Source organism: Sander lucioperca, chromosome 9 (assembly GCF_008315115.2).
Source record: "Sander lucioperca isolate FBNREF2018 chromosome 9, SLUC_FBN_1.2, whole genome shotgun sequence".
Lineage (NCBI taxonomy): Eukaryota > Metazoa > Chordata > Actinopteri > Perciformes > Percidae > Sander > Sander lucioperca.
In genome coordinates, this window is record NC_050181.1 from 7,618,117 (window position 1) to 7,630,540 (window position 12,424).

Below are 12,424 nucleotides of genomic sequence, written 5' to 3' on the forward strand. Positions count from 1 at the left end.
CTGAATCTGGTGGTATGACCATCCTTATGAGTATGGGATTTTCTTCAAATAAATTCTTAAGGCATCATGCTTACATTTCATTGTAATATATATATATATATAACAATGAAATGTAAGCATGATGCCTGTTGTATATATGTATGATTGGGCATCGAGAACCGATTCCTACTTGGAATCGTCAAAAATTACGATTCCAGTAGAATCGTTTCTTTATTGGAATCGTTTAGAGGATCTGGTTTCAAATCCGATCATCACTTCCCAATTTAATATGCGCAAGTTTTGGTTTCCGAAGCGGCCAGGCACTTGTTGTGTTGCAGCCTTGGAGCACAGAAAGCAGCGCTCTAGTGTGGCTTTATTTTACATTGAAAAAGCCCTGTAAAACTGCAAACCACCATTGAATCAAAATAAAACTTTCCTCTTATTTGTGAAATAGGCATGTGACCCGTTTCAACTCCACCCCTCAAAGAATCAGAATTGAGAATCGATAAGAACCGGAATCGAAAGGAAGAATCGGAATTGGAATCAGAATTGTTTAAATCCAAATGATGCCCAACCATATATATATATATATATATATATATATATATATATATATATATATATATATATATATATATATATATATATATATATATATATATATATATATATCTCTATCTCTCTCTCAAAGGATGATGAAATTGGTTGCTAGGCTGAAACACAAAACACTATAAACACTGCTGTATATCTCACTTAACTTCAGCTGCTATGCTTTACGCAGTACAAACAAATCTAAATTAAAGTTAGTGTTATTAACCTGCAACAGTATTGTTATTCAATTTATTTATTTTTAAATGGTGGGCTTCATTAATTGGATGCTCACATTCAGCTGCTCAGCTTCCTGGACAAAAAAGGCCTCTCCATTGTCACCAAGCTTCATGTGCAGCTCTACCGGCTCTCCATTCACTTCGATGTCAATCTGGAAGAATTGGGCAGAAGATTAAAGAAATGTAATGGTACTTTTTATTAGGAAATCAAAATCATAAAGACGACACTGAAAATGTTTTTTGCCTGATGTCTATTCAGCATGTATGTATGTATGTATGTATGTATGTATGTATCTATCTATCTATCTATAGCTGATTATGCTTTTTTAATTAATTATTTAAAAAAAATAATTAATTAAATTAAATGTGTCAGGCCACATAGAAGGCACATAGCTACTTATAGCCCCCTCTTTCTCCCAGGGCTTTACAAAACCTAAATACTGTATGGGTCCTCTGGGCTTTCGTTCTGTGGACCTTGCCAAAAGAACGGGGCCATTTGTGTTTCCCGGGCAAATCCCCAGTGGCCCTGAGGCCATTCAGAAACTTGAAACCACAAAAGGAAAAACCAGATCACGTCCGGCAGAGACTACAGAGAAGGCAAAATTTGACTCACAATTGCTCAGCCCAGTCTAACAACCAAAAACCAAATCATCAATATTAATTCTCAATCAACACCCACCAACATCATCGTTTTTTTTCACTCTTGTGATTCATCATGTTGTATCTTTGCCTTTGCTGATGTTTCTCAACATCCTCAAGATGGTGAGTTATGGCTGGGAATTTGAAAGCCCAATTAATAATGAGCCAGAATACATGAGGGTCCTATTCAGCCTTTCACAGCCGGTGACAGGTTACTTTCACTTCGCTGACTTGTGGATTTGCCAAGACCATGCTAGATTACAGGAAGTAGGGTTAGTTTCTCTCTGAGAGCACTAGCAAATGTGACTTTTGAAGTTTGCATTTATTTCTGGCCAGAAGAACGGAAAGTAGAACTATTTATGCATAGCTGACTTTTTACTTACTGTCCCAAATGTTTTTAAGAATCAAACAGTACTTTAAAAAACATTTCTAGTTGCCAACCAAAGTGACTAGTGTATGGGCACAGACAAATTATCCACAGCCAAAATGTAATTAGTTTTAATTAGGATTTGGCTGGCAAAGGCCTTCTTCTTCACGTTTCCTTCCCCTCCCACACATTTAAAGTTGTAGAGCTGTTGCTATAGGAACCACTCATTCAGTCCTCCCTCCAAACCCATCAGCATTCTGTGTAGGTGGTGAGACAGTGTCAATCCCCAACAAATCATCACCCACTCTGATCCTCAAGCAAGTAAATATGCCTTCTTCCTGTCAGAGTGCACCATTACTGTTCTAAGAATAGAAGTCATCGACAAGTTCACCATTGATAGCGATGTGTTGCTATTTAACAAATTCATGATATTTCGCTCTGCATTATAACATAAAAACTACCAAAACAGGCTTAACTTGCCCTCCCTACCCATCAACTAGGCAAACACAAAAGCTGCTACAAAAATGTTATTTTCTCAAGTGAGTATTGTGCGCTCAAAACAGCACCATTTGTTCCTGAACCATGATTAATAGGATCTTTTCTCCAGGCAAGAATATATAGTTAAAACTACTATGATGGAGGGAGAAAAACCCAGAACATCCTATCTATGTTCTGCAAACAGTAACAAACAATTCGCTTGAATGGTTCAGTAACCTAAAACTTAAAAAAAAAACTAAAAAATAAATTAAAAAACCTAAAAGTAATCTGGCTTAGTTTGGACATAACCTCATGCAGTACTAGCCACAATTACTGTACTGTTTAAGTTGTCTTGAAGATGCTGTATGAACATTCAAAGTGTTCTTCTTCAAAAGGGAAACAACACATTCTGTAGTTTGCACACACTCTTATATACACTCAATTGTGCATTTAGAAATATGTCCTTATGTTGGTTCATAAAGTTTCTTGAAATGGAGCACAATAATTGTAATGATTATATGACTTCTAAATGTCAGTGAGAGAAAACCAAAACACTTTTACCACTTACCACTTTCTCTTTGGAGCGCAGTACACCCAGCTTGCCAAAGCGCACATGGAATGGTGAGCACTGGTAGGTGCCATCTCTCTGGCGGACAACCACAACATCAATGCAGCCCGACAACGTGGCCTGATTAATGCCCTTGTACAGTTCTTTGACAGTTACCAGCACCTGACCTGCCAGCTGGCCCACGTAGTTCATGGTGTCCGCCTGGAGGGGGGAAGAGAACAAAATATTAGCTGTGTTAAGGGAAAGACAGGATGAGGAAGTATTGGTCAGCTAGAGTCCAGAAGACTGTTTTGGCCTGTAATCTAATAGTTTTCCACTTGATTTGGCACTCTCTCAGTCTACCCACTGTTGTCTCTTCTTTTAAGGATCTTCTTCTGGACAGTCGAACGGTCTCATATGTCTTTTGCTTTCATCTCTCAGCTCCCTCTCTGCCTGCCTGCCCTGTGGTGTCTGTTATCTCCTGACCTGATACAGACTGCCAGAGTGCCACTGTTATCCTGTCTCTGGCCGCTGTCCCACATGAGCAACATCAGAGAGGGGGGGCTGACGGCTAGGCTGAAACAATGAGAAGAGACAACCTCACACAGAGTTCCCACTGCCCTTCCTGTTTACATTCATAACCCTCTGCTAAGTATATCAAATACAATACTAAAGTTCATAGTTCTGTGGCTATTTTTATATGGACTAGGATTAACCCTGCACATTTTCTCAAAGCACTTCTTTGTTGCTTGGGAGAAGCAGTTTCTAAGACTGTAGATTTTTTTTTGTCTTTTACAAACAATCTGTCCTAGCTACTAAATCAGAGAGAAAACTAGACACAGGCCTCGGCTAATCACACAAACTTTGCAGCCTTCCTGTGGCCTCTTTACTGAACGAGATTATTTGCAGTCATTTGTACACTGTGACACAGAGAGAGTGCACATTAACTTAGCAAACATGATTTTGGTTTGTTCGGGTCAGGGTCTAGTTTGGTAGGGCTTGTAAACATGTTACCCTGCTGACTTTATTGGTCCTATCTCACACTGACCTTTTGTTTAGAGTCTAGCTGGGGGTGTTGTTGGGTAGAGAATAGGGGGATTTGTGCAAGGGTAGAATCATGGAAAATGGGAAACTGGCATGATATGTTTTACCATGGAGTAAGCTAATGAATAAATAATAATATATGCAGGCTACTCAGAATAGTCCCCACACTTCTAACCACACACGGGAAGGCAACTATCATGAAATCAAATAATGTAATCAAACTGTAAGTTGACAGCTCAAAGGGTTGTAGAGAGTTTAGATGATTTGATATGAGGCCTTGTGTTAACAACAGGAAACTCTCAATTCTCTTAAAGAACTTAGTTCCACATTTGTAGACAAGGAGGATGCCAGAGTTTAGGCCCTTTGTTGACATTCACTACAATGTCACTCTTCTGACAGATAACGTAAAAAGGAAAGTAACTAGTCACAATGAAAGAAGTTGTTAAAAACATCAAAATCTACTGTTCTAAAGTTTATTTTACTAAGTCTGCATGGACAGCAAAGTCAAACTAAACATAGGTCCATAATTCATCAAGACTGATCAAAACTTTTTCTTAAAATTAAATTATGTTCAGCTTAATTCATACTGTATAAAATATGTGTGCTAACAAGACAAAGGTGCTGCCAGAATCCTCAAAGACTTTCCACAGAAGAAAACGTGTTTTATGGTGATGAATGCAGTGAGGACTGGTAAAACACAAAGTGACATCAACCAAGTAAATGAAAACTCTTCACTCCGATTCTCCACTGGGTGCGTCTGTGCTGCGTTCCGGCGTTACACTGAAATCTGTGACACATCGAGATCGGTGTCCCCCTACCTCAACCTGAACCAATCCCTTGTCCCTAACCATAACCACGGAGGGGGGCGCTACGCTTTTAACAGGAGGGACACAGATCACGACGGGTCACAGATTTCGGTGCAACACCGGTTTTGCTCCGTCCTCCGTCACGCGCCATACCTCAGAAGCGGAGCGTCTTGCTGCCCGACTCGCAGATTTTATTGTCTCTACAAGTACTTCACGGAGAACAATCACGTGGTTATTAAGCTAGTATCTACCTACCTTCCACTCCAAGCACTCCTGTAATTAAACTCCATGCCTTCTCTTTTCTGATGTTGTCCTTAAAAAAAAGACCTGTGGTGTCTTATGTTTTTCAACCTCCAAGATGAATCTCTCGTTGTCCGTGGTGTTGTAAAGAAGACATATACGATATTGGGGTGTGTGTTTTGGTAAACTGACTGGATACTCTTTGCTGTTTTACTTCTTGCCCGCCTGTCCGAACGGCCCGCGGCTCGCTTGAAAATAGACCTGTCGCGAATCTCTAGGCACGCTTCTGGGACGCGCCGTGTCGCAGCTGGTGGAATATCAAGCATTGACTTGGCAGCGATTGCTCGCGGGGGTCGCAGCTCAGACTAGGGATGGGCGATACCGCACTTTTAGGATTCGATACGATACCGATACTTTTTCTTGCATTTTCATCGATATCGATACTGTTAATTTCTTATTGGCAATTTTTGTCAGTAAAAATATTATTACAAATCACAAGACAAATACAGACCATTTATACAAAATGTATTATGGTCAATACATAATAAAATTAAAATTAAAATAAATAACAAATATGAATTAAATAAATTAAATATGAACAAAAACATACACATTTTCAGGCCCTTGGCTGTGTCCATGGATGTATTAAGAGAACTGGATCAAAGCCCGTCTACGGAAAGCCGTTCCACTCCCTATTAAGCCCCATTGTACCTACTTTGGTTGCAGTTCCACCAGAGTTCCACTGGGGGTGATCACGGTCCAGTGCAAAATGAATGGGACCGTATGGAGCTAGACGGCTAAATTTGTCTCTTTCGCCTGATTGTCGTTGAGAAATCTCAGATTTGATTGTAGTTTTTGCAAGTTCAACATGGATTATAGGTCAAAAATTGAATGAACGAGTACTTATGCCCTTTCGATTTGTTACAGGTTGAGTCGTTGTTGCCCATAACACGCTAGCATTCTGCTAATGAATGCTGATTGGTCAGTGAAGGACTGATTACGATCGGAGATCCCGCTTGACGGCATCCGAAGCAGAACCAGAATGCCAGAGTGAATATTTCGGCGTGGTCTTTAAAACATTAGCAAACCTCTTTCTAGCACGTGTATTAACAGGGAGAGTCTAATCTGTCAGCTGTGTTGTCGATGCCTCGAGAGAAAAAAGGAAGCGACTCAGAACTTGCCGTAAAGCAGAATCTCAGGCCGTATATGTGTATGACATCATTGACATTTTAAAAGGCTTTTTAGAACAAAAAAGCCACTTTAAAAAAATCTAACACCCAGCAGTGTGTATTTTCTTAGCCTCCCCTTTCAAATGCAACATTCAAATTACTAGACAAAAAATTATATCCTGAGAAAAGTGGATTTTGAGGGGTATAGCTCCATAGAGTCCCATTCATTTTGCACTGGCCTGTGAGCGCCCCCTATATGGAACTCTGGTGGAACTGCAACCAGTTCAGAAGCCGGAAGTAACGAGAGAGTGGAACTTCTTCCCATATTAGAAATTCTTTGACTGGATACAGTGTTCGGCAGGAAGCCCCGTACGTTCCAATGAGAGTGCTCAAAAGCGCATAAAGCAAACATGGAGCTTGGCTCTTCCGCATTGTTGGCTCACGATGGGCATGCGCACTAGCAACAATTTGTTTGCGTTGTTGTAGCAACCGGTAGCAACATGCGTGTTCATGAGCTTCTCTGTCGTGTCTCTTACTGGCGAACTCATGAACTCGCCGTTTTCATTGTCTAAAATATTCACTAATGTTAAACATTGTTTTCGTTGTTCCTTATCGTTTACATGCTTAGCTAAATAAACGATAGATGTATTTAGCTAGACAACCAAGGAGATTTAATAATTATGTTGTGCTACTAGCTAGCTACCTACTAACAAGCGCTAGCTAGCTGTTAGCCTGCAGTTTCGTGAACAGAGCTCATCCATGGCTTCAGCTCTCATCCACGTTACAAGCTTTACAGCATACAGCCCTCGGATGTATTATAAGAGAACCAAGGCGATGTAATCACTATGTCTGTAGTAACGTTATGTAGGCATATAGCTAGCTATGTATAGATCTTAATACAGCCATGCTAGCTACCCCTGATGTTAGCAACTAGCTAGCTAGCCGATAGCCCGCCAGTTTGGGAAACGCTAATGACGTTACATCCACGTAGCTAACAGGCTTTACAGCAGCTACATACATCCCTGGAATGTATCATGACTTCATAATACCATGGACGTATTAATAGAACACATGGTGAATTACAACCATTAGCTATATCCATTATTACAGCTAGCTACATGAGCTCGGGAGAACAGTCATGTGAGCGGGCGGGCGCAGTCCCGGGGCTCTGCTCGCGTCCACTATGCGCGTTCATCATGTCAAATTTAATAATTCTGGATTCGCTTCTAGTGAATGTTAAAAATGTTAAAAACGTAACGTTTTAAACAAGGACCCTTTCAGTGTTCGGGCTGGTAAGTTGATATACCCAGAAACAAATTATCCGCTGAAATATAGACGTTTCTTTCGCCATGCAAAGTCTATGTGAAAAGGCTTTCTGGGCCATGGGGTGCAGTACCACCGTTATCCGCTAAGCCCATGGTGGCTTTTAGACTCGGCGCTCTTCCTGGGGGCTTGGCTGTGTCGCTGTCGGCTGTGTCGCACGTTGACGCTCATTCGCTCGTCTCCTGTCACGTGACATGGGCCAGCTCAATACGCTGTCAGGTACAGGGGTGTCCCGGCACATAATAATTTAAGTAAGTAATCTAAAACAGCTGAAAGTGATGCATACACCCCCAATTATTATTTTTTTGTTTTATATCGATATTTCTTTAAGGAAATCAATGCCAAATGAGTAGCGTGAGTATATCGATCTATCGATACCACAGGATCAATACGCCCATCCCTAGCTCAGACGCACCTGGTGGAAAATAGGGGTTAGTCTTTCATTTCAGAGGGGCCAGTGAACTCAAACATGGTCTGGAGCATAAAAAAGCAACGCACCTTAGCTGAAAATAATGTCACTGTGCCACTGTCAGGGTTAAAATGTCCATGTAGCATGATCATGGTCAATTTTATGTATGTTTGTTGCTCTCTCTGGATTTTCTGTATCTCTGGAAACCAAAAACAGTCTTGTTGCTATCAAGCAAATAACACATGGTATACGTTTGGAGCATTATGTAATACACTTTCACTTTTATTTTGACACCACAGACAGTGACATTGCAATTGCACGAAGTGCAAAGCTGATACAGGACTGACACAGTGTTAACAACACCAAGTGCAGAGATACATAAAGACATCATAACAAGGCTCCAAACATCTATAAAGTTCATTAAATAATAGGGAACATTATACGTTAAAAGCTAAAATTACCCTTACACAGGAGCTCTCTGGAAAGATGCCAGCATTCAGTTAGAACACAGTCACAGTCACATGTAACTAACATTCTTTACCTGCTGCTAGCCATGGTCTTTTACCTCTTTAAAAACTCAGAAGTAGAAGTACAAACAAGTAGCTACACTGCCAGACCCCAAACTATAAATTAAATGGGACAGGCTTGGTGTTTTGATACAAAATGACTTGCCAATTAAACAGGCAATACAGGCTTCATGACCCAGCCAGGATATTTTAGCCCATCTCAAATACACTTCAAACACTTCATCAGTGTCCCACCCGCTTCTTTCACACTTCCTAAAAAACAAACAGTCTTGAAACTGACATCATCCATCTGAATCACTGTGGGCATGTATCAAGCCACTAGGCTTGGCCACAATAATACGGCAATAAATCCAAGAAACCTGCCAAACCCAACAATACAGGATGACTAACAGCAGACTAGGCCCTGTAGCATCAGGCCAAAGCTGTGACCAACTAAGAGACCTGTCAGCACTGACTCACCAAGGACCAAGACGACCTCAGAGATGAGGACTCATCCTGTTCACTGTTGTCTGTGTTGTCGTCTGTGTTGCATCCCAGGAGCTCCCTGTCCCCCCAGGATCTCTGTATCTTCATCGCAGTTAGTAGAGCACCAGCCCTCTTACTTTACCCACCTCAGGATACTCCACTGGGACCAATGTTTTCCTCCCTCAGATTACGATGATAATGCCTCCCTGCCATCCTGAATCCAATCTCAAATGTCAGCCACCTAATAATGTTGGAATAACCCTTCCAAGGGTAAATACCACTACACTGCTATCGGACGCGATTGTGCAACACTGTCATAAACTTTGTCGTCCTTATTCTGGATGTGCTCATCCAGTTAGCTGACAGGACACAAAGGATTCAGCCAATGGGAAGGCCTCTTTAAGGTGCCGGTGTATGGCTGATAAGGGGCAGCTAATTCATGTGAACGGCTATGCAATGTTCTTCTTTGATAAGAGTACAAGCTCAGGAAAAAAAACAAGCAGTACTCCGCAGCTTGACGTTCTTGCACAGTCAGTCACATGTATGGCACAATCGTTGCTGCGTGTGCTTGTTATTGTGCATGACTAATGAATCGATTGGCTGCAGGAGTCAACAAATGGGACATTCAGTACATTGGACTTCAACATGTTGATCTTTTGTTGCTCATTACCCTTGAACTTTTTGACATCCGAAACATGTGACCGCAAATGTTAACAGGTGAAAGTTCTGCAAATACCTAAATAGATAATCAACGCAGAAATTTGTCTATATTAAATATCAATACAGTTTGCTAAAATTAGCTCAAGTGCTAATTTTAATCATATCAACATTCAATACAGATGGAATGGGCAAACTAATACGACTGTAGTCCAAGCAATGATGAATTCAAACATGTTTTTGTCATCAGGAGGTTTCCAGCATCCTCCTGCCTAGTTTAGCTTCTAAGTGAATGTCTAAGATAAACATAACGCATGAGGTTATTCCAAAAAGGCCTCATTCCCACTGTCCCATCTGCTAAGCCTTTTATAAACCCCATCACACAAAACACAGGGGCCTACTGGGTGCAAGGCTGATAGTTCATCCCCCCTGTGCTAGGATCTGTTCTGTGTTTGAATATGAATATTTGACAAGAGTCATGCATAAAAAGATTAATACTTTCCTTTTAGACATGACATGTGTTGTGTACTGAGTCACAAATAACCAAGCAGTCAATGCCTTTTATAAATACATTCTGTACTTGTACCATTAACAATTAAAAGACCAGTGTTATGGTCCTAGTTCCTTTCACAACATAATTATGGTCTTGAACTGAAATGATCCAGTGCAACATTTGCTTTGAAAGAGTGACAAAATAATCAGTCCTGCGACTGTGCAGGCCAACCAGACAACACAAGGTTCATGTTACACTCTCTCAAGTATTAGGTTACACCAAACTGCACCAAAATGAGCCTACTTATTATGTGTGTAACATAAACCATGACAACCACAACCCCAGACAGACAGTGTTTGCTCTCATTTTTTTTTACAAATCCTGCAGTGCAAGAAAAACACCCTGTGAGAAAGAAGAAGTCAAAAGCACTGTAAAGTGTTTGCTTTTTTCTTTTAAAGGAAAGGTACAACAAATCCATTATTTATTTAATCATCCTCAGCTGCAGTAAGTGTAGGAAAGAGAAGTCTGAACAAATGTTTTTTTCCATGTTTGGTAAACTGCAATCCTCTTATCAAGCCAGGACCAAGTCAGGTAGCTTTAGCTCAGGTTATTAGGTACACCAGTTTATGAACAGCCCTGCAATAAATCCTATCTTCATGAAGATAATAATGTTCATATACTAATATAGTAAGTATAGTAGTACATGGTAATGTAATGTGTGGTGCTGCAGTGCTGTTACACTGTAATGTGTTATACTGGTAAGTTTTTATTTTTTATATTTAGCCTAGTCTGCATAACACAATGCAGTGTAACAGCTTCACAAACTACAGCCTCCAAACACAAACACATCTCTGAAACAGTTTCAACAAGAACCGCAGTCATGAAATAATAAGGTTGTTATATTCGACTGCACTGGTTTTAGCTAGTACATGTTATCTGAGAGTGCACATGAGCTAAAATGAACTGCTAATCATGAGCTGTCACGATATAGTTAGTTAGTTAGCTGATCCAAAGGGTTTTGAAGGGTTACCTGGCAGTGAGACTGACTTAAGTGTCAATAATTAGCTAGATGACAGTATCAGTGTGGGATTATCTCACATTACACATAAAGTAATGCCTTTTTTAACATTTAACATTTTTTTACGTTAACCTACTTGACATCTAGCTAACGTTACTGGGGTTTAAGTTATTTTTGTTTTCAAATACCACCCACAGGCAGATGGTTTGTTTGGTGAGGTGGCAGCATTGCTTACAAGCCAACAACACTTTGTAACAGTTAGCTAGGCTTACAAACTACAGAACGTGAATTAACACACACAATACAAGCTAGCTAATTAGCTGCAAGTCGCACCGTTTTGGGGCTAAAAATGCAAATTTCGGAGATTAAAACTGCCATATTGCTTGATTGAAATGTCGCCCGTAACGTTACACAAGCGCTCTAACGTTAGCTAGCTACACGAACGGAAATAAACAAACAGAAACCAAAAACGTAATTTAAAATGATGTTTACTATGTACTGTAATGCTTGCCATTAATAGAGATTTAAACCATAAACAGTGGGGCAGAAGATAGTAACGTTCAACAGAAAAAAATGAATGGAGACGGGGCTCAGCTAGCCGCTCGCCTGCAGCTAGCTAGCTTTAATGTTATCGTAGGGTTAACGTTACCGTTACCGTAAAAAGCAAACGGTGAAACGGTAACAGGCTAACAGGTCACTGCTAACGCTAGCTATGTCGACGGTTTCAATGAAAAGTGCTCACGGTAATGTGTGACATGATGAATGAATGTCTCTTGGGTTAAATTATTCCATCGTAGCTAAAATACGTTAGCCATCTTACAGGCTAGCTAACGTTAGCTGACAGTACAATCAGAAATATGCATTATCAGCGGCGAACGGTTATCTAACGGGTTGAAATCGGTAAATATTTACCTTTCGGTTACTCCAGCGGTATGCTGCCGATGAAGGACGTTATGATGTCTTCAGTGAGTCCCCATATTACTGCCTGTGAAACTCCTCAGAAGTCTCCTGACGTGCCCGTGCCTGGACCACCTTGGCTGACTGGTTTGGCTGGAACCAGGGAGCTGAAGTTAATGGGACAGGGAGCCGCACAGTGGCAGCGCACTCACTCACACAGTGCGTGTGACTCCACCAGCGTTAAATTATTGTAGCTTCTTACACAATGTAGTGGATCTCAGAATACTCTCGTTTTATGTAGCTAGTAGTACTTTTACCGAGCAGCCCAGTTTAGAAGACATTTATTGACAGATACAGTACACAAAGGATTACATATGTGGGTGAGAGGTTACCTCAGTGAAATGTCTGATGCTTGGGACTTTTGGCTCCCCAGTTTAACGACCCATTGTGGGCCCAGCACCCCACTTTGGGTTCTCCTGATGAATGGCACCAGCCATGAAAGTAGGCAGAAATCAGCATTTTCTGATAGGCCATCATTAA

At 40.8% G+C, this 12,424-nt stretch overlaps 1 protein-coding gene across 5 annotated transcripts in view; it reads right to left on the minus strand.

Moving 5' to 3' along the window:
* Positions 1-12,112, minus strand: part of lpin2 (lipin 2) — a 24,837-nt gene extending 12,725 nt beyond the window's left edge. For 2 of the 5 annotated variants that reach the window (XM_031293989.2, XM_031293988.2), the window contains exons 1-3: positions 8,814-9,151; positions 2,858-3,058; positions 863-958 (exon numbers count right to left, since the gene is read on the minus strand). In XM_031293989.2, coding sequence (XP_031149849.1) covers positions 863-958; positions 2,858-3,058; positions 8,814-8,927 — 411 coding nt within the window. In that variant the 5' untranslated portion in view covers positions 8,928-9,151. Of the gene's footprint in view, positions 1-862; positions 959-2,857; positions 3,059-3,203; positions 3,413-8,813; positions 9,154-11,899 lie in introns of those variants that run through there. The other 3 variants (XM_031293992.2, XM_031293991.2, XM_031293993.2) reach the window with 3 other exon arrangements.
* Between the last annotated feature and the right edge of the window lie 312 nt (positions 12,113-12,424).